We start from the raw sequence: 18,364 nt of genomic DNA, 5'->3' as shown, positions 1-18,364 counted from the left end.
AAGGAAGATGGGAAGAAAAGAGAAAAGGGAAACGACTGGTATTTTTAGGCAATTTGTTTGTTCTCCTTGATTAAGTGAAACAAAGTTATCACTTCATTTCATCAAAAGTTTATTGAGCATCCAGAATGTGCTAGGCACTCTGCTAGATGCCAGTAATACAAAGATGAAGATCAAAACAAAACAAAAACAAAACCACTTCCTTGCTCCACCCCCTCCCCCCATTTAAGGCAGATTTGACTTGAGCCTGGGAAGCCGGCCCCTCAGGGATGCAGCATTGGGGATTAGAGTACACCCTGCCCTCATCTCACCTTAATCTTCACCCTTGCCTCTCCAGGTTGACTGGGATGTACCTGTCTGAGACCGCATCTTGCATCTTCCACCTGCCTGAGCAACTTGGGTGGGGGTGTGTGGGTGTCCCCCCCTGCCGCCCCGTCCCACATGCATCGTCTCCTAGATCAGGCACCTGGGGAAGTGAGGGGACCAGTTCTGGGGTGAGGAAGCAGAGCTGCAAAGGCACACCTGCGCAGATGAGCCTGGAGAAATGCATAGGGGCAGGGAGCTGGGAGGACCACGACCTGCAGGTTATGGTGGGGAGTCAACTAGAAATGCTGCTGCCCTTGGGCTGGGACAAAACTTGTCCCACATAGAGTGGTGGGGAACTGGGACCTTGGGAGGGAGTTCCTCTGTGGGATGGTGCAGGATCCCAGCTGGAGCTCAGGAAGCTGAGGAGAGACCAGAGATGCACTAGAGGCATCAGGGAAGAGAGGTCAGCACACACAGAGGGCTTTTTTCTTTTGCGTCATTTTAATCGCTCTCTCTCTTCACAAGGTAGATGACTGTCTTTCCTACAAACTGTGCAAGAAGTGGTGGCAGCACGGGCATGGCCTAGCTACACAGTGGACCAATCTCTCCATACTCTGCAGGTTTGTGTAATTAGGGCACTTGCCCTGGCCTGTCTCCTGGGCCCTGCACACCTGGGAGCAAGGCAGGTGAGAGGCCAGAGACAAGCGTTCCATCCGGCCTCTAAGACGCAGTGGTGGGCGGGGAGAGCAATAAGCGTCTTCCTCCTTCCACTAGTTCTGGGGAGAATCGAACTTCGTCTTCCTAAACCTACAGGAAGCTCGACAACCTTTCCCAGGGACAATGATTGTTTGAAAGGCTTATTTCATGCAAAGCCAGGGAGAACCAGTAGATAGGAGGGGTCAAAAGACAGATCCTCACTTGATTTAGCTTTCTGGGTCTGGGAATGAGTGAGGAGCCCCTTCTCTAGGGACTAGAGATGAAAGGAATGCTGGGCACGCTGCTGAGGGGGTCTTTGGGAGGAAGCCAAGCCTGGGAGGCTTGAATCCTTTGCTCTGGCTAGACCCGGGTTGTGGGGGGGAGGGTGGCAAAGAAATGCCCTTGAACTCCTCCCTGGCCAACTGGTAGGTACCCAGGTCCCAGATGCCTGAGAAGGGTGCCCCAAGGTCCTGTCTTCACAGTGAATTTCTGGGCTCCCCCTTAGTTCAGAACAGTTGTACCTTTGAGGCAAGTGGCCTCTCTAATCTGGACTTGCCGAGAAAGTTCCCCAGGAACCAGGAGTTCGTTCCTGGAGAGCAAGGGGAGAGGGTGGGTGGGAAGCATAAATGCGCCCTAGGAAGGACACAGGATAGTCATTGGGGTTAGGTTACTGATGTTAGTTTCCATAAGCCTCTCCGGGGATTGGGCCGTAAATTTAATAATCTATGTGGTCCTAAGAGGGCACAACCCACACCCACTGATAACACAGCCAGTGATCAGGGAGCAAACGCACCCTGATTTCACAATCCGGTCCACCCTCCGCCATTCCCGCCTCATCCCCGGACTCCGCAGGCTCACAGTGGTCCCCGCGTCCTATCCTCTCGCCCGGCAGGACCTCTCCTAATCCCTCGCCCCTCGCGGGCCGCAGCCCCGCTGCCCCGCCCTCCCCTGGACGCGGGCCTCGGTGTGCCGGCGCCTCCGGAGGACGCCAGGAGGCTCAAGCGCTGATCTCCACCGGCCCCGCCTCGTCTTGCTCTCGGATCAGGTGCACGCCCGCAGTCCGCAGTGTGCGCGAGGCGCTGCGCGAGCGGCCAGGCGAGCCGGGGGCCCGGGGCGGCGACGAGTGCGTCCGGCCGGTGGCGGGGGAGCGCGCTGGGGAGCGCGGGTAGCGGCGGGCGGAGCGGATGGGTAGCCCGGGCGACCGGCCCGGCACGGCCGGGGACACGGAGTAGCCCGGCGGGCCGGGCTCCACCGCGCTCCGAGGCTCCGGGGCGGGGTTTTCCTCCGGCTCCGGGGAGTCCTGCAAGGACAGTTGCCAGGAGGGGTCAGGGGACAGCTGGCCTGGGCTGGGAGCACGCCCGGTGTTCCAGGGCCTTAGGAATACCGAGGTGAAAGAGACACAGTCCCCTTCACACTCTCATCTCTTGGAAGGCTGCAGACCTAGGTCTGGTTTCTCTTGCAACATAGGACACAAAGCAGTGGTTTTTCCAGTAGTCATGTATGGTTGTGAGAGTTGGACTATAAAGAAAGCTGAGCGCTGAAGAATTGATGCTTTTGAACTGTGGTGTTGGAGAAGACTCTTGAGAGTCACTTGGACTGCAAGGAGAGACAACCAGTCTATCCTAAAGGAAATCAGTCCTGAATATTCATTGGAAGAACTGATGCTGAAGCTGAAACTCCAATACTTTGGCCACCTGATGCAAAGAATTGACTCATTGGGAAAGACCCTGATGCTGTGAAAGATTGAAGGCAGGAGGAGAAGGGGATGCCAGAGGATGAGATGGTTGGATGGCATCATCAACTCGATGGACATGAGATTGAGCAAGCTCCAGGAGTTGGTGATGGCCAGGGAAGCCTGGCGTGCTGCAGTCCATGGGGTTGCAAAGAGTCAGGCATGACTGAATGACTGAACTGAACTGAAGAACACTTAGCATGGTGCCTGGCACATAATAGGTGCTCATTAAACGTTGAAATGCATTAAACTGAGGGCTTTGACCACTTATTTTCTGCTTTCCACCTGGCTTGGACAGTGTGGGACAGAGTTGGTCGTTGAATAGCTGGAAAGTCACCCAAAGCCCATGTCCAGAGATCTGGGTACTGCCACCAACTGGAGAAGGAAATGGTAACCCACTCGGGTATTCTTGCCTGGAGAATTTCATGGACAGAGGAGCCTGGCAGGCTACAGTCCATAAAGTTGCAAAGAACACAACTGAGCAACTAACGCACAGACAGACACTGCCACCGATTCATTTGTTTGATTCTGAACAAGTCATTTTACCCTATTTTATTAGACAAAAATAATAAAATAGGGTAAAATGATTTTTACCCTATTTTTGTCATCTCTAAAGTGGGGATGACAGAAATATTTCTCAGGGTTATTCTGAGTCCTAGAAAGGGATGTCAGCATAGCGGGGCTACTGTAGCACCAGAACGTGGCAGGGACTGATGGGGTGTTTGTGGGGCACTTAGCCCGGAGCTGCTTACCTTGTCTTTCAGGATGTAGAGTGCCATGGGGTTCTTCTGTTCCTGCTCTCCGCTTCGGGGGAGGGTGTCTGCTGCACGGGGCAAAGAAGGGGGTGGCTGGCGCAGGTCCAGAACCCTTTCCACCAGCCAGCACCTATACTCCTTGCTTCCCAGCGGCCAGTTGGGTCCCGCCACAACCTCTACCAAAGGATCTGTCATCCCTGGGATCCTACCTTGGCTGCTCCTCTCCCTGCTCTGCAGTCTTCGTGCAGTTGGTGGAGGAAGGGGCCCTGCAGAGCTGGCTTCCTTGTCGCCCAGATCTGCCTTTTCCCAGCAGCCCACTGCTCTGAGTGACGATGGGATGGGTGAGTGGGTGGCTGGGAGCTCACCTTCTGGTTTCAGGCGGTCATCACTCTGATCCATATACTCCATGGAGTTTTGTTTCTCCAGCTTCCTCTTCTTCCTGCAAATCAACCCAGCACCTGGTGAACACAGCTGCTGAGTGTGAGCAGAAGTTCTGGGCGTGGGGACACAGTGGGGCAGTATCTGATGGCCATAAATGAGGCTGTGTAATAGGAAGATGGGCTGGGTGTGGTGGAATGGGGTATATCCCATCTAGGTTTGCAGCCTGAGTCTGGCCCTGGCAAGTCATTTAACTCATCTGAGTCCCGAGTCAGTATCTGTAAACTGCAGAGAATCACCCTAAGATAATCACACTGAAAGGTAGTGTGCTAACCACAAACACAGTGCCTGGCTCACAGAAGGTGAAGTGCAAGTGAAACCATTATTAACAATGCTGGGATTGTTGGGGTTTTGAGCACAGGATGTAATTCCATATACAATGCATGCAATGGTAAAATGGATCTCCTGGGAAGTTTTGGCCTGGGAGGAAAGGCATTTAAAGAGTCTAAGAAGAGGGGACTTCCTTGGTGGTATGATGGTTAAGACTTCGCCTTCGAATGCAGAGGGTGTAGGTTTGATCCCCGGTTGGAGAGCTAAGACCCCACATGCCTTACAGCCAAAAAACCAAAACATAAAACAGAAGCAATATTGTAACAAGTTCAAAAAAGACTTTAAAAATGATTCTCATTAAAAAAAAGTTGTTTTTTTTTTTTAAATAAATAAAGAGACCAAGAGGAGCTTAGTGGTGGTCCAGTGAATGGTTAAGAATCTGCCTTGCAATGCGGGGGACACGATTTCGAACCCTGGTCTGGGAAGATCCCACATGCCTTGGGGCAACTAAGCCCGTGTGCCACAGCTACTGAGTCAATGTGCTGCAACTACCGAAGCCCCTGCCCCCTAGAGCCCACGCTCTGCAACCAGAGAAGCCACCACAAAGAGAAGCCCACCCAATGAAACTGGAGAGTATCTCCCGACTCACTGCAACTAGGGAAAGCCCATGTGCAGCAATGAAGACCCAGCACAGCCAAAAATAAATACAAATAAATAAATAATTTTAAAAGAGAGAGAGAGAGAGACTAAGGAAAGAACGGAGCTCGGGGCTAGGGTGGGTGGAAGGATTCAGATACTCAGGGAGAGGGGAACTTGGAGAGTTACCCAGACTTTTTGGAGGGTTTCCAGCAGGCGCAGACAGTCACCAAGGTCACAAGGAGGAAGATGCCTCCTGTGGACAAGATGATGTAGAGGGAGCTTCTTCCTAGGGAGAGAGGGAGGCAGAGAGGTGGGAGAGACTTCAAGGTGAGCAGTGGGTGTGGGGAGGAGAGAGCTCCCTGGGGCTGAAAGAAGAGAAAAGGAGCCCCAGGCAGCAGGGCTGACCAGTGGTGGACTTTCCCTGGAGCTCACTCCCACCGATGGCTGTTCTCCAGGGAGACCTGGCCCAGTCTGCCTCTCTCCCTGGTGGTGGTACTCTGTCTGGGATGTCCTCAGCCTCTCGTGGGCACCTGCCTCTCAGGGTTGTGAGTCCCGAGGGAGGGCGGCGGGAGACTCACGGTACACGGTGATCTTGACAGGCGGGCTGCGGCCCTGGCTGATGGGGTTTTCCACCACACAGCTGTACAGGTCGTCGTCCTCCATGAGCACGCGCGTGATGGTAAGCACCTTTTGGTCTGGAGACAGGAGCATCCGAGAGTCATTGAGGAGGGGCTTGCCGTCCTTCAGCCAGGTGTAGCTGGGTTTGGTGCCGTTCTCGTGCGAGCAGTTCAGGGTGAAGGCCTCACTGAGCTCCAGCACCGTGGTTGATGCTACTAAGACCTGCGGCCTTGAAATGGGCACTGAGCCCGGGGGTGGGGGAGCCTGTGAGCCAGGGGCCAAAAAGCATCTCCCCTCCCCTTAACTGCCCGCCTTCCAGCTGATCTGTGGTCTTCAGAGGTCTCAGTATAGCTCTTTACCACCACCCACCCACCCACCTATACATCCATCCATCCATTTATTCATTTATTTACCCACTATTTATTGAGGACCTAATTGAGCACAGGGGGTACAATGCAGAATAAGACAGCCATGGTCCCTGCCCTTCTGGACCTTCCCTTCCTTTCTTCCCAAATACCTTTCTGAGATGTCTTAAGCTGATCAGCCTGGAAAATATTTTCAATGGGCTAAGTTCAGGTCTGTGCATTCTAAGTTGCTAAGTTGTGTCAGAATCCTTGCAACCCCATGGACTCTAGCCTGCCAGGCTCCTCTGTCCGTGGGATTCTCCAGGCAAGAGTACTGGAGTGGGTTGCCATTTCCTTCTCCAGGAGATCTTCCTGACCCAGGGATTGAACCCAGGTCTCCTGAGGCTCCTGCATTGCAGGTGGATTCTTTACTGCTGAGACACAGGGGAAGCCCCAAATAGGTTCCGATATTGACTCTCACTTATTAGTTGAGTAGAGTTGGTCAAATTATTCAACCTCCTTGTGCCTCAGTTTTCTCATCTCTTGAAACAGAGCCAATGATGTTAACTATCCCTAGATTATTATAAGCATTAAATGAGTCAATATAGGCAAAAACTTACAATCATTTCTGGCTCATAGTAACTACCCTATACATGTTAGCTGTGGTCTAGCTGCCAGTCTCCAAGGTCCAGTTGGCTCACTCTCTGCTCCCCAGTGGCTCTTGTGTGGGTTTTCCTGGGGTCTAGCTAGGGTACTGGGTGGACCCTGCCCCCCACCCCAGCTGCTGGTACCCCCGCTCCTTCCCTGCCCAAGACTTTACCATCTACAGTGAGGTTGATGGTCTTCTCCCCAGTGAAAGTGTCATCAGTGATGGAGATCTCGACCTCGTAGGTGCCCTCATCGGACAGTTGCAGGTCGCTGAGAAGCAGGGAGCCGTTTTCGAAGAGGCGGATGCGGTCTCGATAGTCAGGCCGCAGGGTGCCAATGACCTCTGTGCCGATGGACTGAACCACGGTCACTGGCTTGTCCCGTTTCAGCTGCCACTTGACCACGGGCTTGTCGCTGCTGGTGCTGCTATACTGCACAGAGAGCAGGGCGGCCTTCCCCACCGTGCCATGGATCAGGCGCACTGGGCTGGTGATGTTCACACTTTCCAGGGGCTCTGTGAACAGAAGCCCACAGAGAGAAGGCGATGTCAGGCCCTGGCTCCTTACCTCATTCTCATTTCTGAGTCCTCTGGTCTCTCCATGCCTCACCACTCTGGGCTCTTCACTTCCTAACAGTTCTTCCTTTTTCCAAGCCAAAAGGCAATGAAACTAAAAGGTTAGTTGTGCAGATTGAAGCAAATTTAATTTATTAAACATATCCAACCCATTTTGGGAACAAGTGCTTTGTTACGTAGTAAGCTCCTCATCTTTAGAAGTAATCAAGGAAAGGCCAATTGAATGTTCATTCCCCTCCCTGTGCTTTCATTTTCTCCTCTGAATAATGAGGTATCCCATGGACAGAGGAACCTGGTGGGCTGCAGTCCACGGGATCGCTAAGAGTCGGGCACAACTGAGCGACTTCACTTTCACTTTTCACTTTCATGCACTGGAGAAGGAAATGGCAACCCACTCCAGTATTCTTGCCTGGAGAATCCCAGGGACAGAGGAGCCTAGTGGGCTGCCGTCTATGGGGTCGCACAGAGTCAGACACGACTGAAGCTACTTAGCAGCAGCAGCAGTAGCAGAACCAGATAATCTGCAACCTGACACTTCAATCCTGACATTCTATCATCATCTGTCAAGAATGTTATAATTAAAAAAACCTTAGGTGTAGAAGACACTATTGCAATGATGAAAGCCACCATATTCATGAATATTATATACTTGTCATTGAGGGGAGTCTCAACAGTGGGGGGAGTTAGAATGGACAAAACCAAGTATTTTCAAATTTTCTTATTAAAGGTATTTAAAACCCTATATAAATTGAAAAGGAATGAAATTTAGTTCTAGCTCACTTGATTTAGTCAAAGAGGTGGTGAAGACCTGAGTCCTATCCTTCCCAGGATCTCGGGGTGTCGCTAGTGAATTTTCTATGGCTCTGTGCATCAGACTGAAATCTGATTGACCTCATGATCCTTAAGATTTCTCCAGCTCTTGGTTTCTGGGATTATATAGATGGGATTTCCTGCCTAGCAGGTGCTAGGTCCCAGGCTTGGTTTGACTTAGAAACACAAGCTTTCATACTTCCCTGAACAGGCAAACAGGGTTTGGTGTAGGTGACTTGAAGTGGCTCTGAAAAAAATCAGTGAGCTTCACTAAGGGCCAGGATGGGAACATCTACCCCCCTTCTCAGAACCCAATCTGAAGCAGTGGGATCAGCACATGAGGGTGATGTATGCAGAGCCACCCTGGGGTTTAGCAACCCCAAGCTCCTCGGCTCTCATTTCTTCTTTCCAGGAGGCTGGTCTATGACAGTCCCAGCCCCAAGGAAAAGTGGAATGATTTCCCCTCCCTGCTTCTCTCTTCTTGGACTCTCCCTTGAGTTTCCCCTGTGTCTACTCTGTCTCATCACATATAAGGTCCTGGTAGTGCTTTTGGGATGTCTTGCTCCCTTCAAGTTTGCTCTTTCTACCAATTTGTTTATTTATTTTTGCTGTATCATGCAACATGCGGGATCTTAGTTCCCTGACCAGGGATTGAACCAGGGTCCTCTGCAGTGGAAGCACGGAGTCCCAACCCTGAACTGCCAGGGAAGTCCCTCTTTCTACCAGTGTAAATTTGGTCCTTCTGGGGACTTCCCTGGTGGTCCAGTGGCTAAGATCTCCCACTCCCAATGCAGGAGGCCTGGGTTCCAGCCCTGATTGAGGAACTAGATCCTACCTGCCAACTAAGACCTGGCACAGTGAAATAAATAAATATTTAAAAAACAAAAAATAAACTTGATTCTTCTGGATAAAACCATTGGAGAAGTTACTGCATGTGGATCACCCTGGGCCTCACCCTCCTCTTGGTGGGTGCCTTCCCCGTGTCTGTGCACGAGTCGCACCCGAGTCATAGCGGTGTATGTAGGCATGTTCAGAAGTGCAGGGAGCAGTCTTTCCCAGAAGCTGACAAAGAGCATTTTCTGCTGAGCAAACACTGTTTCCCAAAATCTAGCCAAGATTGGAGTTGGTTTTAAGGTCAGGGTCCCACAACTTTCAAGGGACACAGAGAACTAGGACAGGAGCCAAGGAAGGACATAGGAGCGAGGAAATGGCTAATGGTGCAAATAAAAGGAACTAAAACTCTTCAACCTTGAGAAACGATTAACTTAATCATTGTCCTCAAGTCTCGAAAGCATCGTTAGGTAGAAAAGTCTCTGTTCCCGCTGGAGGCTGAAGAGAAGGAAATTGACCTCGCTGCAAGATGTCCCTGCCAACTTAAATGGCCACACTGGATCAGGGAGGTGGCCCTCGTCAACCAGGATTTAAACTACTGTGACATCAAAGAATGTCAAGCTTTAACGTATAAGAATGTACCTGCCAGTAGCCTTGGGGACCCTTAATAGCCACTTTCTTAAGCCATCATCTGTTCATTTTTATGTGCCCTTTTTGGTGGGCAAAGGTTTTCTATTACCAGTATTTGCCTTAAATTTACCTTTTAAACATATCAGTGAGAGGGGTTTCCCTGGTGGTCCAATGGCTAAGACTCCTCTCTCCCAATACAGGGGGCCTGGCTTTGATCCCTGGGTCAGGAAGATCGCCTGGAGGAAGGCATGGTAACTCACTCCAGTATTCTTGCCTGGAGAATCCCATGGACAAAGAAGCCTGGCGGGCTACAGTCCATGGTGTTGCAAAGAGTCAGACATGACTTAGCAACTAAGCACAGCACAGCACAGCACAGGGAACTAGATCCCACGCCACAGCTAAGAGTTCACATGCAACAAAGAGTTCGCATGTCACAGCTAAGAGTTTGCAGGTGGCAACTAAAGATTCCATGTGCTGCAACTAAGACCCGGTGCAGCCAAATGTTGTTCAGTCACCAAGTTGTGTCCGACTCTTTGTGACCCCATGGACTGCTGCAAGTCAGTCCATGTCCTTCCCTGCCCTTCATTATCTCCCAGAGTTTACTCAGACTCATGTCCATTGAGTCAGTGATGCTGTCTAACCATCTCAAAAGCATTCATGAGATACTGTGAAACATATTGCACATAATCCACACACTCTGATACCCTGGACTGCAGGTATGTCCCTTTTTAACTGAAAGGCTTTTTGTTTTATTTGGATCTGTCTCTATAGGAAGTCCCTCCTTCCCTTGGGCTAGCATAGATACCCTTATTTGGGCTTTCTCCAACTCTATTATTTCTTTTTTGAGGTGTGGTGACCAGAACTGCATACAATAACCCAAAGGCAGCACACAGCATGGTTTTCTTTTTCTTTTTGGCTGCACTCCACAGTACGTGGGGCCTTAGTTCCCCAGCCAGGAATTGAATCCACATCCCCTGCATTGGAAGGCAGAGTCTTAACCACTGGACTGCTGGGGAAAGTCCCATACACCATAGTTTTCTAAAAGCAAAAAATATTACTTTCTGCTTTTCATTTTTATTATTCTGAATGAATTAATAATAATGAATATTAAATGCTCTGAGAAAATAACACCCCTCCTCTGCCCCTATTGTAGAGGAGCTTCACTGTTGGGGTGACTGTGTTAGAGTTTTCTCTTGTTACTATGTTAAGGCCTACAAGAGTGTGAACTCATTTTAAGTGTCAATCACTCAGGAATATAAGGCAAAATCAGGACACAGAAACTGTGAAGAAGGCCCTTGGGATCCAGGAAGAGAAGGGTAGCTTTTTTCCTACCCTGTAAAGAGAGCAAATGTTCAGTAATGTGTATCTAGCTAATAAGTATAAAGATAGCACACAGAGATACACTGTGCTTTGGATAGGAGTAATCATTAATGTTAAGCTGTCAATTCTCCAAAGCTGGCTTATAAATTTAATACAATACTGATCAAAATCCCAAGAGATTTATCCTTGGCACTACAATAGACAAGTGTTATCAACAGAACAGAATGAAGAGTCCAAAAACAGACTTAAACATGATAGCCTGACTTTTTATTTTTGGTGTGAGGGTTGTGGGATCTTAGTTCCCCAACCGGAGACTGAACCCATGATACCTGCAGTGGAAACCTGGAGTCCTAACCACTGAACCACAGGTGACATGCAGTCAAGTGCAGAAAGGATTTTTTTTAAATAGATAGTGCTGGGCCACGTTGGAATAAAAATGAATTTTGGTCCTTACCTCACATCTCATACAAATACCAATTCTAGGTAGATTGTAGATCTAAATGTGAAAGGTAAAACAATGTTTTAAAAAGAAAACATAGGAGAATATCTTTGTGACTTGAGGACACAAAGGTGGTACCCGTAAAAGATGAAAATGATACAGTGGACAATAAAATTACGAGCTTCTGTTCATCAAGAGACACCATTAAGAGAGTGAAAGGCAAGCTGTACAGTGGGAGACGGCCTTCCCAGGTGGCACTAGCTGTAAAGAATCTGCCTGCCAGCGCAGGAGACAGAAGAGATATGGGTTTGATCCCTGGGTCGGGAAGATCCCCTGGAGGAGGGTATAGCAACCCAATTCAGTGTTCTTGCCTGGAGAATCCCATGGACAGAGGAGATTGGTGGGCTACAATCCATAGGGTCGCACAGAGTTGACATGACTGAAGCGATTTGGCACACACACACACGCACAGTGGGAGATACTTGTAATACATATCTCCTATAAATGACTCGTATCCGATATATCTATTTTAAACTCCTACTAATTACCACTTAAAAAAAATCCAGGAAACTCAAAAGAAAATAGGCAAAAGAATCAGGTATTTCACATAAAAGGATTTTCAAATAGCTAATAAGTATATGAAAAAGACACAACTGCATTCATCATCATAGATTTGCAATTTAAAACCATAATTTAATGCCACCTCATACTAGGATAGCTAAAATGAAAAAGAGAAGATTCAGTTATTGGTGAATATATGGAACGAACATCTGGAACTCTCAGTCAGGGCTGGTGGGAATGTAGCTTGATACAACCACTTCTAAAGACTCTGGCTATGTCTACTAAGCCTAAGTGTATATACTTTACTCGGCAAATTCTACTCCTGGGTATATCTGTTCACCAAAAGACATCTACTAGAATGTTTTTTAACTACTCTGTTCATAAAGGCCCAAACTGTTAACAACCAAAGTGTCTATCAAAATTGAATAGGTAAACATATTTTGGTATATTTATACTATGGAATACTATATACCACTGAGATCAAACAAGTTACAATTTCAACAACAACATGCATGAATCTTACAAATTTGGTGTTCTGTGAAAGAAACCAGGCTTAAAAGAATGCATAGATATAATCCCACTTTTATGAAGTTCAAAGACACACAAAATTAATCTGTATTAGAAATTAGTACACCACTGTGACCCTGGGGGGAAGGCAATAGTAACAATACAGTGTGGAGGTACTATATCGCTTCTCAGTACTGAAATATTCTTTTCCATGACCTTGGGGGCTAATTAAATGGATTTATTCACTTTTTAAAGGTTCCATAAATGGAGAAGGAAATGGCAACCCACTCCAGTATTCTTGCCTGGAAAATCTCACGGACAGATGAGCCTGGTGGACTAGTGTCTGGCATCGAGAGTCGTACACAACTTAGCAACTGAACAACAACAACACACAATCAGGCAGATGGTGATTTGGGGAAATAGTTCTTGATGGAAATGTGACATAAAATGAAGAGTGAAGTGACCTAGCAATATGGAATACAGAGTTTTGTAAGAAATTAACATTTGTGTATAGAATAATAATTGCAAATATTCAAACAATAAAGTCCATGGCTAAAGAAAAAAAAAAGTTCCATAAAACTGTATCCTTATGCAAAATTGCATGTTCCTGTATATAATTTTCAATTGCAATTTTAAAAAAATACAGCACCTACAATATGGAAGGTGATCTTAAAACTCAGAGGGTGGAACCTAGGCAAGGGACTTCTTCCTAATGGGAGCCTAGAGGACAGACTGGCTCTAGGATCCCAGAGAGTAACATCTTGCACATCCGATTATCTAGATGTATGGCATGTTGTGTTTATGATTGTAAATTAGTATCCTAGCCTCTAGAAAAGCTGTGTTTGAATGTTCCAGGAATAGGGCTGTGATGGATTTAGGGAAGCCTCTTTAGTTCATATTAGGTTCAGAGCACCAAGGACTAAGTGCTACTTGCCTGAGGCAAGTAAGGTGGTTGCTGCCACAAGGGAGTATTGTTGCTGTTCAGTCGCTCAGTCTTGTCCGACTCTCTGCAACCCTATGGTCTGCAGCAGGCCAGGCTTCCCTGTCCATCACCAACTCTTGGAGCTTGCTCAAACTCATGTCCACTGAGTTGATGATGCCATCCAACCATCCCATCCTCTGTTGCCCCCCTTATCCTGCTCTCGATTTTTCCCAGCATCAGGGTCTTTTCCAATGAGTCGGCTCTTTGCATCAGGCAGTCAAAGTATCGGAGTTTCAACTTCAGCATCAGTCCTTCCTATGAATATTTAGGATTGATTTCCTTAATGGCAAGGGATTAAGGCAGATCTCTGGGAGCCAGAGTCATATGGTCCAGGCCACCCTTTTAATGCCAGCCTTAAAGCTATATCTCCCAGCCTCCCTTGCGGTTAATTATGGCTGTGTCACTACTGATTTCTACCCAATAGTACTAGTAAGAGTGGTAGATTCCACTTATAGGCTGGTGTACTCCTTCCTTTTTTTTCCCCCCTTAATCCTCTATCTAAAAGAAATAGAGATAAATCTCAGACTGACCATTGGAAACACATGTGAAAGTTGATAGAGCTCCATGAGCTTGGACTCTGGAAAACCTCATGGAGCAGTCTTTGTTCATACCAGGCCTTGCTTGAAATGGTACTGACTACTCCAGGGTTAATGCCAGGAGAACTTAAATGTTGGAATTTATTTGTCACAGAAGCTGACATTTTCCTAATAGATTGAGGATGGCAGAAATTCCTCATAGAATCTCAGCCTTTATTGCTTTTGAATCCACAGCAGTACAATGGCCAGATCCCACATTGACCTCTTACCTATCTTAGTTTGTAACTAATATTAGCATAGTTTATATTTAGAATTTTTTGTTATACTTTTTTTTTTTTGACCATGCAGCATGTGGGATTTTAGTTCGTGGTCCTGGGATTGAGCCTGTGCCCCCTGCAGCAGAAGCATGGAGTCTTAACCATTGAACCACCAGGGAAGCCCCTTGTTAAATAATACTCAGTTCCATTGTCTCTCACAGAAGTTCCTTTTGTTTCTGCCTAATCACAGTGACTGACAAGATCCTTCCATAATGTTTTTCTTTACCATATGATGACCTGAAAGAGCTTAGGGACACCTCTGATTTGTACACGTCATTGTACATTTCCTAGTCCCGGTTCACTGCCTCCATACCGTCAGCTCCCATTTCCTCCATTCATTGTAATTTCCACTGACACTGCTCTCACTAAGGCTAATGGTAACTTCTTTATGGCCACATCAGATGGGCTCTTTTAGGTCCTTATTACACCAGGTTCCTTGATACCTTTGATGTCGACTCTCTGAGAATATCCCAACTCCCTTCACTTTCTGGACACCACAGTCTTCAAGATCTCCTTCTGTCTCTCTGATTGTTACGCACCTCCTCAATGGGCTTTTGTTCTCTGTTTTCCTCTGCAAATCTTGGGATTCCTCAGATTCACACAGACTTAGAGAACGAACTTATGCTTGCTGGGGGGAAGGGATAGTTAGGGAGTTTGATCGACATGTACACACTGCTATATTCAAAATGGGTAACCAACAAGGATCTACTGCATAGCACAGGAAATTCTGCTCAATGATATGTGGTAGCCTGGATGGAAGGGGAGTTTGTGGGAGAATGGATACATGTATATGTATGGCTGAATCCCTTCACTGAAAGCTATCACAACATTGTTAACTGGGTATACTCCAACACAAAAAGATAAAACATTTAAAAAAGTTTGCATTGGTTTTAAAAAAAGTCTTGGGGTTCCTCACTGTTCCATTTTCAGCTCATGTATTTCTTTATTCTCACTGTTTTAAGTCTCACCTCTTAGCTGACAGCTTCCAAATACCTCTTCCTAACCCTCCAGGTTTAGGTTCAACATTTCCCCACAAATGTCTTACAGCCATTTCAACCTCAACATGAGTAACACTAATCATTATATCTCCCAGTCTTGCCCCATTTTTTAACTTAATGTTTCACACAGAAACCCTACCTCCTTCCCTAGATTCTTTAACTTCCTATCAATCACTAGGTCCTGATTTTCCCTCCAAAATATTATCTCAATATCCTTCCTTCCCTCCCTCTTTATTCTAATTCCAGCCTGGTTCATTTCTCTCTTGAACTACTGCAGTAGCCTCGTTATGGGTTGACTTGTGCCCCTATAATTTATGTCTTGAAGTCCTAATCCCAAGTATTTCAGTGTGTGTGTGTGCTCAGTCACTTCAAATGTGTCTGACTCTTGGCGACCCTGTGGACTGTAGCCTGCCAGGCTCGTCTGTCCATGGGATTCTTCAGGCAAGAATACTGGAGTGGGTTGCCATTTTCTGCTCCAGGGGATCTTCCCGACTCAGGGATCGAACCAACATCTCTTATGTCTCCTGCATTGGCAAGTGGATTCTTTACCACTGAGCCACTTGGGAAGCCCTATCTCAGAATGTGACCTTATTTGGCACTGGGGTCATTGTCAAGGTAACAAGCTAATACTGGAGGGAGTGGGCCCCCAATCTAAGATGAAAGCGAAAGTTGTGTCTGACTCTTTGCGACCCCATGGACTGTAGTTCATCAGGCTCTTCTGTCAATGGAATTTTCCAGGCAAGAATACTGGAGTGGAAGGCCATTTCCTTCTCTAAGGGATCTTCCCGACCCAGGGATTGAACCCAGGTCTCCTGCACTGCAGGCAGATTCTTTACTGTCTGAGCCACCAGGGAAGCCCAATCCAAGATGACTGGTGTCCTTATAAAAAGAAGAAATACGTATATACACACAAGCACAGGGAGAACGCCATGTAAAGATTAAAGTTAACCTGTGACAGCCAAGGAACTACCCAAAGACAGCAGAGAGGCCTAGAGTAGAACCCTGCCTAGCACTTTTGGAGGGCGTACAGCCTTCCCGCCACCTTGATCTTGAAATTTTACCCTCTGGAACTGTGAAACAGCACGCTTCTGTTGTTGAAGTCATCCAGTTTGTGGTTCTACCAAATGGATACAGGCTTCCTTTCCTATCTTGCCTCCAGTTTTGCTCCAACGCCTCCTGGCCTTGTGGGTTCCCAGACCGAAAACCATTCCTTGCCCTCCCCCGGCCCCCATTGTTTGCAAATTATCTCCCAATTTCCTTAGCAAGGTTTACATATCTCGCCTAACTCCATTCACTCTTTCCTCTCCAGAAGGAGTGACTGACTGGGCTGCTCCTAACGCGCAATACCATTTCAAGCTGTGACCTTGGCCCATTTTCCTAACTATAATGCTCACTCCCACACCTACCTGTTTTTCTCATCCTTTAAAATTCAGTGCAGACACTCCCAAGTAACTTCCCCTCATATTCCCCTACTCGTATCCTGTACTACCAGCACCAGCTTCCTGATGGTGTAGGTGACCTCTCTCTGTCTCTCTGACTCATAGTAGTCTCTGCTTTTATTAAAATGATTTCTGCATCTATTTGCCCAATGAAACTGTAAATTCCTAGGCTCTCTGGAATAGTTGTGCGTGTGCACATGCGTGTGCTCAATCACTCAGTCGTATCTGACTCTTAGTGACCCCACGGACTGTAGCCCGCCTGTCTCCTCTGTCTATGGAATTTTCCAGGCAAGAATACTGAAGTGGGTTGCCATTTCCTACTCCAGGGGCTCTTTCTGACCCAGGGATCGAACCCGAGTCTCTTGCGTCTCCTGCCTTGGCAGGCGGATTCTTATCACTGAGCCACCTGAGAACCCCACGTGTGTGTGCGCACATAAGCACATGTATTGAAAATCAGATCATTTCTCCAAGAAGTTGGTAGGGGGCGGTACAGAAGACAGGTTTGTCTGTGGCGTGCCTGAGTTACGGATAGGTTGGTGTTACAGTCCCAAGCCAGGAGACTCATTATCTCCAAAGCTTCTTTCATCTCCCTTGCTGTTTTACACCCAGAGAAGCCAGGGTGTGGGGTTGAGGAGGCACAAAACCAAGATTTCCCCACCCCTCCAAGCCCCACCATAATCCCAACTGGGGATTATAAAGGATGCCTGACTGGCCCACGCCAACAAGACGTCCCATAAGCAATGGCTCGTTGCCCTCCATCTAATGTACTGAATGCCGTGGGAGCTCCAAAGTCATGCAGGCTTTGGGGGCTGGGGGGCAGGGGCCAGGCAGGAGGCACACAGAATGAAGAAATACATTCAACACGAATGCCTGAATTCACTGAGCTGCTTCCCACGGTGGCTGGGCATTCTCCCCTCCTCCCGCCCCAGAGGCGTTCTGGCCCTCAGCTCCCCCCTCCCTGTCCTTTGAAAGCCCCAGGCCCCTCCTGCAGACCCTGTCTTGCCCTCTGGTTCTCCTACCTGTCTGGATCAGAAGCAGGTAGACAAAAGGAGCGAGGCGCAGCGCACTGAAGGCTCTGGACGGGGCTTCCCTTTCTCTCTTCATTTTGGGTGGCGTTCTCCAGCTCTGGTGCAGACAATTAGCATGATTTCTCCACTCTGGGCACGTCCCTTTGTACCACTCGGAGTTTCTCTGCCCGGACACAACCCTGCCAAGTTCCCTCTGAATACACAGAGCTCTGTGTGTTGCTGGACTTGTTCTTTCCTCTCTTTCAGACCTGGCATTTTCTGGTTTCAAAGCCCTGCATCCCGGGTTGGGAAGAGGGTATCTGCTTGGAAGACCATCTCCAGCACAGCTTCCAGTCTGAGGGGTCCCAGCAGTTTCTTCACCTGCCTGAGCTGAACTCCACTCCCAGGGGGAGATGAGAATTTGGGCTCAGGGAGGGACCTTGTGTGTCCCTGCAAAGCCCTGTCTCCACCTCTTGCTCCTCGTTCCTGCGAGGGAGGGTACACGCCAGGGACACACCTCCAATAAACTCTGAAAAGGCAGGGAGAGGAGTCTTTTGAAAGCTTGGAATGAGAGATTTCAGAAATGGCTGAAGACACAGAAAACCCCTCTTCTACCCCACAACAAGAAGATTGGAAAATGGCTTGAATTGTATTATTATCATAGCTGTCAAGTTTGGGCTTCTCGCTCCTAGCATAGAATCTTGTAGATCCTGGGGATCTTTTTCCAGTAGCTACTCTGCTCAATCCCCAGCCTCCAGTCCATTTTCTAGAACATGTCAGGGCAAAGATGATGGTAATACCTCAAGAGCCTGGGGTTCAGCCACCAGCTGCAGCCCAGCCATCTCCTCAAGTCTTGAGGTGTGATGAAGAAAAACACCCCAGCACTGCCCTGACCCCCCATTAACACATCCACAGCTTCTCCTGCGGGTCGCCAGTGGAATGCTTGCTTGCTCACTGTGTGATCTGGGGC

General features: G+C 48.0%; 1 protein-coding gene across 2 annotated transcripts; it reads right to left on the bottom strand.

Moving 5' to 3' along the window:
• Positions 1 to 1,996: 1,996 nt before the first annotated feature.
• Positions 1,997 to 17,506, bottom strand: HEPACAM (hepatic and glial cell adhesion molecule). 2 transcript variants are annotated; one of them, XM_055581265.1, is made up of 7 exons: positions 17,407 to 17,506; positions 6,616 to 6,957; positions 5,412 to 5,693; positions 5,026 to 5,119; positions 3,696 to 3,925; positions 3,484 to 3,554; positions 1,997 to 2,299 (listed from the first exon to the last, which is right to left on the bottom strand). In XM_055581265.1, exons 1-7 carry the CDS (start codon positions 17,489 to 17,491, stop codon positions 1,997 to 1,999), a joined length of 1,407 nt encoding a protein of 468 aa, XP_055437240.1. In that variant the 5' UTR covers positions 17,492 to 17,506. The 2 variants fall into 2 exon arrangements, with proteins under 2 accessions (XP_055437240.1, XP_055437241.1); XM_055581266.1 differs by having other exon boundaries at positions 3,852 to 3,925.
• Between the last annotated feature and the right edge of the window lie 858 nt (positions 17,507 to 18,364).

This window comes from Bubalus kerabau, chromosome 5 (genome assembly GCF_029407905.1).
Source record: "Bubalus kerabau isolate K-KA32 ecotype Philippines breed swamp buffalo chromosome 5, PCC_UOA_SB_1v2, whole genome shotgun sequence".
In the NCBI taxonomy this organism is placed as follows: domain Eukaryota; kingdom Metazoa; phylum Chordata; class Mammalia; order Artiodactyla; family Bovidae; genus Bubalus; species Bubalus kerabau.
This window is presented reverse-complemented; position numbering and strand designations above follow the sequence as displayed.